General features: G+C 39.7%; 1 protein-coding gene across 1 annotated transcript; it reads right to left on the reverse strand.

Moving 5' to 3' along the window:
- Positions 1–499: 499 nt before the first annotated feature.
- On the reverse strand, positions 500–5,161 carry LOC133885605 (acyl transferase 5-like). The gene is made up of 2 exons (XM_062325336.1): positions 4,608–5,161; positions 500–1,584 (listed from the first exon to the last, which is right to left on the reverse strand). Exons 1-2 carry the CDS (start codon positions 5,049–5,051, stop codon positions 742–744), a joined length of 1,287 nt encoding a protein of 428 aa, XP_062181320.1. The 5' UTR covers positions 5,052–5,161; the 3' UTR covers positions 500–741.
- Positions 5,162–12,232: the final 7,071 nt, after the last annotated feature.

Below are 12,232 nucleotides of genomic sequence, written 5' to 3' on the forward strand. Positions count from 1 at the left end.
CAATTTGATTGCCTAAAGGACAACTTGGTGGTTCTTTTCCATCTAGAAGTACACTAGTGCTGAGACAGAGTCTTCTCTGTGAATCCAAAAGATAACAAACTAGATTCTTGACATGAATGTTGACTTGGACATCAAATTTAATCGATAGGAGCCACTTGTATGCCATGTTTTTCTATGGAGAATAGATGCTAGATAACAAGTTTGTCAAATATAGTCTTGACGTACTAGATAAAGCAGGTTCCAATTAACAGTTGCCATCCTAATGGCACAAAAGCTGATTTTCAATTAATTCTGGACCCTAGCTTGCACACACTAGCCTGAATCCTAATTTCATTCGAGAATTTTTCTAATTTCGTTTGTTTTTTCTTCTTAGTTTGTAAATAAAAGAAAAGATACAGGGCTCTAATCTTGTTCCTAGAGAATTCAACAAAAAAAGAGTTCATCAAAAAGGTTGCTTCAATTGATTATGTGTACTTGCATGAACCATGGACTAACATCATTTGATTGGTGTTCCTACCTGGAACAAACAATTACACATCGACAAAGCGAACAATAGCCAAGTAATCAAACATTTGCTTAGTCAAAATGTCACCATACATTTGAATCACTCCTGACTGGACCCAATAAAGCAAACCGTGATATGTCTTCTGACCAACAAGACTAGTGGTCACTAGCAATTTTATTCCATGCCACCACGTACACACACGTAAAATTAGCACCATAACAATATAAGACAGGCATCTAAAAGAAGGCCTTCATCTCATTCTTGAAGTCCATGAGATGCTTGTCCTCCACACACTGCGTCATAATACGAGTCCCCTTCTTAGGCACAGGTGGAGCCCCAAGAACAGCCACTGCCATGTAATCTGCATAAGTGAATGGTATGATATGGCTTGGTGCGCCCCACCCATAGTCAACCTCAAAGAATCCTAGCCTCGTCCAATCAGAGACAAATAGCACATTGTGCTCAAACGACAATTGGTATGGGTCCACCACCTTCACATCCCGTGACGCCCACTTGGCAAACTCCTGAGGAAGCCTAGCCTTCCCATCCCGAATCATCCTAATCACGTCAAGCAAACCTGCAGCAGTAACATCCTCGGTAGTAGCCGTCACAGTCACAGGGTAGAAGCAGTTACCATAGAAACCTCCGTCCCTAGGTAGCACCTGTGTGAGGAGGTGGCGGGTGTTGGCGAAGAAGCAAACATGGACCTCGTTCTCCGGGTTGTACTTGATAGCCCGAGTCCTAGCCTGCCAAACCTTGGCAATGGCGACATCAAAGGAGGAGCAGTACTGGCCAGTGGCCTGGAAGTACGCAGCCTTGACATGGGCAATACGGTCAGAGGTCACATCCGTGGCAAAGTGTTGGAACCCAAAGGACTGGAACGACGGTGGTGGCCCAGGAGGCAGCTTAGGTGGGTTCGGTATCAAGGCCCGAGCCCATACGGGTGCTATTGTAGGCTTGTCTAGTTCACGGGCATACTCAGAGATCGCGTTTATGAATTGAGCTGCCCCGAGGCCATCAGCAAGTGTGTGGACTGCTACAAGCCCGACAACAAATCCTCCACAGGCAAATTCTGTCACCTGGTACAGAGTTAAGATTTAGTATTAATTCGGATGATAGGAGTGTCAGAAAAAAAACTACTTTAGATTCTTAATGGATGTGTTAAGTAGGAAGTATGCAAGATTAAAACTAAATGGATGGAAAAGTTGGGAAATTTATGACATAATGACTTGATGAAGGCATGAAGATAAGATGTGGATATGCAAATGCATCATTGTTTAGAGTTAGTGGTTGTGAGGATTCCGACTACAAGGAGCAGGAGACAGTTGTACACTACCTAAAGCAATGACTTGTTAGTGCTTCATCAGTGGTTGAAAATATGGGGGCTGGCTCGTACTTTCTAGCTACCCCTATCAGGCGTGCACGATGGCACAATTTTCTAATCTCAAGAATTGTCTGGTACTTCCTGTGTGTTAGCCTGTTAGCTGTGCACATTTTGGAACTTCTGATTTAGGTCAATGGCGTTTTGGTAATATACAGATCAAAAATACATTTTCCTATGTAATTGATGATATTTTTGTTACTGAAAATATGTTGTCACTTGCTCATGGAATTATTAGAAAGAAACACATCGTGAGTAAAGTTTGACAAAGGTTGGACTAGCCACACAAAGTGTGAGGTACCAGATCTGTTGGAATGGTTGGCCTTATACGGAGGCAGGAACACGTCTCACTCTAATCCTAGTCACCTTTTGTCCAATATAATAGATGTATTAGACTTCTTGGCCACCAGAGATCAGTTTTTCTCTTGCACGCAACGGAATGACAATTACCCCATGAAAAAACAGCAAAGTAACTGCTGCAAGTGCATCACTCTCGTTTGTATACAAGACTACTACAAAACAAGACTACTCGGACATCGGAATTGCCAAAGTCTTCTAGATGACTGTAACATATATTCTCTGACTACAAAGTAGACTTCGACAAAAATTGACATCCAGTTGTCACGAATATTCGGGGGCTCTAAGCGATCACGAAAAGACGTATCTAGGTGAAAGCCCCAGTATTATTGAACATTATACCTATGACAAGGTCCCGTCGACTAACAACATGTACCATAACCTTAGAAACATACACCAAGCAAAGATTAAATAATCATGCCATATCAAATACAGTGGTTATCATGAGCACTAATAAGCGATGGTGATGATTTGATGTAATATGCACCATGTTAGACCTCATTGTGCGACAATAACTTGACTTTAGTGCGTCAATTATCCTAGCCCCCTTTCCAACATAGAAGAAGCAAAATCTGTGTATTACTGTTATTTTTATGTCCTTTTGAGGACGGAATACATACACAATTAAACACGAACGAGGCGGATGCTACCTGGACCATGACATCTCTTCCTAAAATACAAGCACATATTTTGATAGGCTTCAGGTGATGTGTACCTATGTAGTGGCTGTTGACATAACAAATTTGAATTTGCTTGCTTCCAATGATTGCATAAGCAGATGTCAATGATGTCTATTGTCATGGCTAACTATTGTATCTGGTAAACAATACAATGTATGGTCGGAAGTATGATTGCTGGCTCTTATTATACTCGGAAGTATGATTGCTGGCATCGAGGGTCTCAAGGACATATTTTGACTAACGGGTAAGTAATACTTCAAAATCTAACTGCTGCAGGGAACTGCCAGATAATGCTTTGGTTGTGGCTATAACACATTAATGAAGCCAAAGTACGTGCCATACATTGTCCTGACCCAAATATTTTCATTTAAATTTAAAATCCTTAAGTATGTGAGATTTGAGAAAACAAAATAGTATGGAGCCACACTTATATATCTTTTATCTAATTAAGCACGGAACCTCATCATTTATTGTTTGTTCATAGCAAATATTCCCATCTAAACTCAACGGAACACTTTGTGTTGCTGTTTTTTTCTTTCCCTGATTATCTAGCCTTTGAATGTTCAACACGTACTAATTAGAGAGGAACCGAGAATAATCTTATCATCCTTTTTCACCTCCGTGAAGTTCAATAAATATGGATTATGGAGTTTAGGATGTGCAAATGGCTCATGCCTGAAAATGCGACTTTTCTAACATCTTTGTGGTCTCCAAATGCAACTTCTCCACTAAATATGGAATAATATATTTTGATATTTTCTGTAAATTATATTTCGACCCATAATATAATAAAGGTATTATGAAACTACGTCTCAAGGTAAATCTACACATATTTTTTCACGATATCAAATGTACAAGTCAAAAAATATATTGATAGTCTAAATTTACCATGTTTGACTTATGCACCCTAAAACATTACTTTTTGGTAAGTAGTGTGAGCATTTGTATATTATGTCTATCATTTTCTTCATTTGATACTCTAAACATTACACACTTATTAAGAAAAAGCATAAGATGGCAACGTGCCCCTATTAAAATTATGTCTCTTACTGCATCATTAGATCCATTTGTCTCCTAAAACACTATTTTAAATGATGAACAATAGGACCGAGTCTTGCAAACTTATAGCACTCAAAAGGTAAGAACAATATATGAAAATGCGGATGTCTCTTCTCGAAATCCTTTAACATATAATAAAAATGAACAGAGGGAGTAGTAAAATTTACAACACAAAGTAATGGCACTAGGATTTTTCAAGGTTGATTTTATCCAACTACTCCTGGTGTATTTGTGAAAATTAGGATAAAACCACAATCAAATGATTTAGCTACTTGCAGAATGCAGCCTATTTCACAAAATATGAGATAAGTTGCTTTTTCCAGTGATATGTTAGTAATAAAATTGCTGAACGATGCTTGAAAATTTATTGCACGCTCCTTGATATCCATTATTTAATTGTGCGAGTTTTTTCCCATTATGGAAATTCTTTACACGAAAATTAAGAAAACTGGAAATTATACTCACATGAAAACCATCATGCATACCCTTTTTCAAAAAAGGAAGTTCGTCATGCAAAAGCAAAAATGGACACCACTATGATATACGCTGATTATCTAGTACCATCTAGTAGAGGGCGAAAGCTTAAAAGTTTTAAAGAAAAACTGTGATCAGTGCGAAGACATGCCTGCATCATGATCGGAATGCTGGTAGGGTCAACACCTTCCTCAGGAGCGGGCAGCAGGTCATCCTCGGAGACCATGAGCGGGTAGTCAAGACCGTTCACGTCCTCGAGGCTGCAGTTCGCGACGGCCTCAACGAACCACGCACCATCGTCGGTGCACTCGACGCAGGCCTCACCGGCCACCACCGAGCCCACGAAGCGGCCGGCGAATGGACGATAGTCCACCAGCGCGCGGGACAACGCCACGCGGATCACCTCGGCCGGCCTGGCGACGTCCCGGCGAGCGGCATCCTTGTGGCGGAATACGTGGAGGGATCGCACGGTGTGGCGCAGGCCCGGCACGCGGTCGATTGCCGACAGCTCGAGCGTCATCTCGGCCGGCGCCGGCACCGCGGACGGTGGCGCGACGAATGACTGGGACTTCCTTGTCACGGTGATGGTTACCATGTCGGCTAATTTACAGATGTGCGCGCTGGCTTTACTATGGTGCGATGGCCGTGCAGAGACACCACTGTGTGGGTGCGTGTAGGTGGTGCGCGCGTGAGGCTTCGATGCTGTGAACGATGCGTATTTATAGACGGGAAAAAGAACGGAAAGACAATCTGTGACCTCAGGAGTCAAGTGAAAAGTCACAGGTTAGGGCTCTAGTTACGCCTCATCTCCAAATTACACATTTGGAGACTTAACTATAATAAGAAAAAAAAATTCCTTTTGAGATTCCGCACAAAACTTATAACCAAACAGGTTTTTTTTATGAAGTTCAAACGAGGCAGAAATTTAGAGAAAATCCAGATATACCGAAAATATACACACACCTTGAACAAAATTTCTACTTCTCAAAGACGTGTAAAGCTTCTTTCCACATCTTTTTTTTTCTTTGAGAAATCCTACTGTTCGGTGCAAATTCAATTTGACAGGATGAACCATCTAATCCATATCAGCATACGGTTGAACATCACCATGTGTCCACTTGAACAGTCGAACTCCTGATCTCCAGGATGCAACTATCAATACTTCAATATGTTTTACCATAAATATATAAATGTACAATGTTATGAAAGTATCTTTGACAGTAAATATATTATATAGTAGTACTATATTTTTTTGGGATCCAAACACCTCGAGTAACTTGCAATTTATCTACCTCAAAATTGTCCCAAGTCTCAACAACACAGCTCTAAGAAATGTTTCAACGAAACTAAGGTATATTGCATATTTCTCTTAGAAAACTCTATGTTTGCACCGGATGTGTAGTACCGAGAATAACGACTAGAGGTAGGTAAATAAATGCATTATTAATTTCTTTTGAGACGGATGATCTTCTCCTATTTACTAACCCAATACACCTTAAAACAAATAGCTAAAGCAAAACCAGAGAGAAAAATATATTGCAACTAAACATATCAAAGAAGTCATATATATATATATATATATATATATATATATATTTGTAGATTCCTTTGAAACTTATTTTAAGAGTCATAGCCATAAAAAATAGCAACTAGAAGGAAAAACATTTAAATCAAAGAAAGAAGCACCTAGGAAGAAACTCTCCAAGTTGATAATTTAGACGCTAGAAAATTCAAGACCTAATTGTATATATATTTATATGTGAATTTTATACCTATAATAATAAGAAGAATTACTCCAATGAGATGAAAATTTTCAGCATAATAATGAAAACAAAAATCACCAAGAAAATCACATAACTTGCAACCAAAATAAGGGAGGTAATAGAAAAAGACTAGAATAAGATGAACACAAGCATGAGAGAAATCACAAGCTTCATTACCACTCAAATAGGAACACCCTATTTTTGCTGATTACAAAGTGTATTTGTTCTAAAAAGCTCTCACTTATTATAAAGACTAAGGTCTCCTCTCTTCCTCTCCTAAAATTCAGCCACATACAACTCAAATTGTTTGCTCACCCTCTCCCAACAGTCCTCCTACTCTTTTATTTATAAGTCTTGAGAGCTTCCTTGGATGCCAAATTTCCATATTCTCAAAATATACATCTTTTATAGTACACTTCTACCTACCACTGAGAGTATTTTGGTCTATTTTTCCTCCATCCATCAGACGATCATGGTGCCTTCATGACTTAGCTTCGTCTCGACGCAACTTTCGCGATGATACCACGTGCACTTCATCCTTTCTCAAAGCGTGACTCATTGCCACTTGTTTTCACCTGAATCAAGCATCCCGATATCGACACATATACTTTATTGTTGCGATCTTGACTACTGATAAGTCTATCTCGCTCCTAATCCCTTGGGTCGCTTTGTCATTTACACCGGCATCCTCTTCGCTTGACTTTGTCAACACATCGTCCTCATCTATCTTCTCATGATTTGCTTGACCTCCATATATACAACTAGGATCACCCTTGACTCTGTCTGACCTTCTTCATCGTCCGGCACCAAGCACCCTACTTGATCTCGATCACATCCCACCATCGACCACCAAATCGTATCTATCACCTGCACAGCATAAGACAAGCAAACTTGTATTGCCAACTCCATTTAATCTCATAACAAGTTAGTCGGAATCGAAATCTCTGTTGCAAAGCACATCCATAGAAAACGTGAACACTGGATGATACGGTGTTCACTCCTTCTAAACGTCGGACCATCCATCATATGTAATGTGCTCAACCAAACCACCTGCAATCTCTCTGGGAAAATTAGTTCGACATGCAAATCATCTCGTCACGTGACCATCTGGCGTGTACATCTCTACTAGACAACCATTTTGCAATCTCTCTGTTCACTCCTTTAAGCGCCGGATCATCAGGCGAGTGTAACTTCACCAGAGCCAACTTGCAACCTCTCTATAATAAATGCTCTAGCGTGCACTGCTGCCTAACGCCGAACTATCCGGCGTGTACTTCAACTTTTTCTTCTGAGTTGAAATGTTTCGGCGTAAAATCCTTCTGAACGTTGGACTATCTGGCGTATACGAAATCTCCGGTGAAGACTATCCGACGTGTATAATTTTCCTATGCTAAAAGATAAAACCGTCGACTCTATTTTCTCTGCAATTTTGATTAGTAAAGATCATGATTGCAGCACATAGGCAAGTTTATACAATCTTGAAATTATCAAACCAAATTAACAATATTATCAATCACAAATCACATATAAATTAAGACATATTTTAACTTGTTGTCATCGTATCATCGAGAGAATGCATACTGGCCCATTGTGTCCCATGCGTCGAAGATCAGCCACCCTCTCGATCAGCAGCCTAGCACCATAGCAGCGGAAAGCGTAGCTGGGTCGCATTGCTTCTGTACGCACAAAAACTTCCCACGATCAAGTGAGAACGCCGCAACCCAATGACGAGTTGACATCATTAATATCTCCAGAGTGCCAACACACGGGAAACTGTTCCGTAACGTCCAACCAAACATTTAGTAGTCTATTTCCCTGTGTGTTCTCCGTGGCATCTACACACGGAAAGGCTGTTCAGATTGTTATCGGCCTGTCCCGTATGTTTTTGCACCTTAGTGCTTAGCCTCCACCCTAATGGATTCATAGCTTCTGTGCTTGCTGCCGACTAGCGGCTCCTTCAACTCTGCACTGCTTTGAGGCTGACCTCACTTTCCTGTTGCCACATATATAGGCTGAATTTTTTAGCCACCGAGACAATGCAGCACATGCTCCCCTGACCAGACTCCTTCGAAGCTTGCTCTACGAGTATTGTCCCCATACCCTATAGCCACACCAAGCTTGACTACTACTTTTGGAAGTAATTCGGTGTCAAGACTCATGATGGATTGGGTGCACTTGCTCACCATAACACCTAGTCAACAACCCAAGAATTAGCTTTTGCAAAACAATGTCATTTCTAAAAGCATGGAGTACTTTTTGGCATGCACATATGTTGATCTCGGGAGAAAAAAATTGGTTCTCCGGATGTAGTATTTTAAAAAAGAATTATATATATAGATATAGTACTTTTTATACTCCCTGTATTTGTGTATATATATCCGGAGAACCAATTTTTTTCTCACGAGAACCAATTTTATATAGTATAAAAGGTATTAGATCTATCTATATATATAATTCTTTTTTAAAATACTATATCCGGAGAACCAATTTTTTCTCCTGAGATCAACATATGTGCATGCCCTTCATTTCTTATTATAGGGTGTATTAGGATTTATTTGACTAATTGTTGATTAAAAGTTACAAAGTTTTGAACTTTTCAAATCCTAATACGCCTTATAAAAAGAAATAGAGGGAGTATAAATTAGCACTGTTATATTTGTTTTGTCCTGAACTTCTTTATGCCAGTTGAAGAATAAAGATTGAGTTGTGTGGCCTCGCGATGTTGTTTCTTTAGATGTAGTAGTTGTGGAAACTTTGAATAGGTTGCCACTGGTAATCAGTCAAGACTAGCTACCAAATTCGACCTTATCTCATCTTATTTTGCTTCGTTTTTGGTTTAGTAGTTGGTTTGCTCACTAATCACAAGTGTTTGTATGCATCCACAAAAGAAAAGGGCAATTTAGGTCAACGGGAAGGATAAGATTTGGTTCGAAAACTAGGATTTTTGGTGCAACCACCGAACGTTTTGTTTTGTTGCATGTCAAGCATAAAGACACACAGCACATAACACTCCCAGTTTGTATATCATATTGGAAACTAATATATTCAGTGAGAGAGTATGTCGTAGTCGACTGTACTTATTCTTTATAAATATTTGTACACTACAGTTTGCGTGTCAAATTTATTCAGCTTTGACAACCAATGTATTATAATTATATGGATGGCAACATGAAAGTTAAAATGAATAGCTGAAGATGTCAATTCTACGCATATATACATTCATATGCATATGTAATTTTCCAAAATTCTTAACTAAAACTTTTTAGCACTATAGTTTTTTTTTTTCAATCTGAGCATCGACTCCATATGACTAATTTAGTGATCCTGATAGATAAGATAGCTTGTTTGTGATTTATGGAAGCAATGACTGGAATATTTGAGGATGCGTGTTAGGTTCAATTTGGACCAAGTACTTGACTAGCTACCAAACCTTGCCTAGCAAGAGTATGTGTTTGACAGACACTACAGTTACCGGATTACTCCTCATGGACTGCAATTTTATTGACGGGCCTGGCCGCACGGGAGACGCTAATATAAGGAATATTGAATTCTCCCGTGGGTTAAAGCAAAACTCAAGAAAATTAAACTTTCATGTGGGTTACCCGTCAGTCATCAGACAGTTGGAATTGTTTGTTCGTTCTAGCCGTGACAGGATTTGTCCTGTTAAAGGAAATCCCTGACAGTATCTTTTTTTTATTCACCATACAATTTTTTTTTACACTACTACAGAAAGGATTATCAGTGCCAGCTCAAAAACGCCATCAGCGGTAATTTTTTAACTAGCACTAATTACTCGGGACTATCTGTACTAGCTCGAGAACCGGCACTAATAATAAGTATCGATGTCGGTTTATAATAACTAAGAACTGGCACTGATACTCAGACTATCAGTGCCAGTTTGTGGAACAAATCAGCACTGATAGCCCCTCCCCCACGGTATATAATCTAGCTAATCTAATTAAAAATTACACATGCATCACAAATAGTTATCACGTACATTCATATCAAGAACACATATATATATCCAAATACTTCAATTTAACTCATGTCATTCATACAATATAGTTATACATACATTACGTACTAATCAAAATATCCATACATCATTACATTTGAGCATTTGCCTCGGCATATAACCTGAGATAATTTATATAGTTGAAAACTACAATATTGTATCCTAGTACTTCATCGATATATATTAGTGCATGAATTAGTGCACTCTCTTTCGTTTTAGATGGATGACCCGATGCTTTACCATAGATAGTAAATAATATCTTATTAGTTGATTCATTTTATCCTAAATGAAACCTTATATCATATCTAGAAGTTGCCTTCAGCAGTACGGACCCCTCTGAGGCCATATTAGCTTAACCCAAGTTGCTCCATAGGTTGAGCTAAGATAGCATGAAAGCTAACTGCTGCAAAGGTATCACCAAAAATATCCTACAAGCAAAGAAAAATTATGAAAATAATACAACCTAATAGTCATGTGTATCAAAACAACTAGATTACATATTATTGTACCATATCATATTCATTGAACTAAGCAAGCCTCTCACTGATCGAAGCAAAATCCTCTTCGCTCTCCTTAAGCGCTTTTACTTGAAAAGAGTTATAATTAGGCAAAAGGAACCTATGCTCCTCAAGCACTTTCAGATACCCTTCCATGATAGTTTTTTATATGCAATACAATCGTTGATGCATTACCAAATGCTCTAATAGTGATATCCCCAATACTTTCTCCCCTTGCACATATGTTAAAAGAGATAGGTAGCTTCATAAAATTCCTTCCATCTACCGTGGATTGCACCAAAGGTACAGTACCACCTATCGGACAGATTACCTCTTTGAGACATATTATCGGATTTAACACCTACATGATAGGATGATATGAATTGAGCCTAATGTACTATAAACTCAATTAAATTATTGTATCTTAATGAAAGTAGCAAGACCACATTCAGATCACAGCTTAGTAGATGCTACAATTACTAGAAAAACAATGAGGGAGAAAAAGAAAAGAGGTTACTATGCTCAGGCTCGTGCGTGGCCGGCGTGGGGTCGTCACCGGGGATGCCGCTAGTGGGGGAACACCTAGAGGGTAGTAGACACGTGACGCTTGAGCTGATGGAGGAGTCGTCGGGATTCATCCAAGACCACCACAGCCACAGTCTAGGCCCCTGCCGCTACCTTGATCCATTGCCCTAACCCTAGTGGGTGAAGGGGGCGACGTCGGGCTACAGTGGACGGGGGAGGATGGCGATAGAATCAGGTGGTGCAGTGCGAACGGCGACGGTGGTGGGAGGAGAAGGGCTCGCGCATCAGCGGCGGAGGAGGAGGGGCGTGGACGTGAGTGAAGATGAAAGTGGTCAAGAGAGAGATGAGTGGATGAGAGTGGTTGAGATGTGAGTGGAGATGAGCCGGCCAAGCGGACGGGAGCTAAAGGCCGATTGAACCAAAATTTCGGGTCCGTTCTAACCATTAGTGTCGGCTTGAATTATAAACCGACAGTGATAGTATCAGTGCCGGTTTTTCTCAAGAGCTGACACTGATATTGAGTATCAATATCAGTTTAACCTGGAACCAAAATTGATCGAGCACGGGATGTTACAAACTCAACTGATATTTCATCAATGCCGGTTCTAGCCGGCATTGATGACCTGGCTCAGATGATCTATTTTATTGTAGTGTTAGAAATAATCATGTATTCACTATTCTGGTAGCGAGAGTTCACAACATTACTCCGCCAAGAAAACTTGCTCAGATAAGCTGTAAGAAGAGCAATCACATTCGCTGTCTTATGTAGCTATCACATTCCCAAGTAACTTTTGAGCAATGCTTGTACATTTTCTTGGAACAGATGCGCTCACTTGAAGAAGGCAAAAGAATTAAGCACCCCTCTTTTCTAATCGGAAAAAAGAACCTGTGAGACCTTTGCATGACCTTTGTTTGAAATTTTGAAATGGTAAGAAGTTGCTGATTAATTAAAATGGTTGTTTATTAATTATGCGTG

The sequence above is a fragment of the Phragmites australis genome, chromosome 11 (genome assembly GCF_958298935.1).
Source record: "Phragmites australis chromosome 11, lpPhrAust1.1, whole genome shotgun sequence".
NCBI lineage: Eukaryota > Viridiplantae > Streptophyta > Magnoliopsida > Poales > Poaceae > Phragmites > Phragmites australis.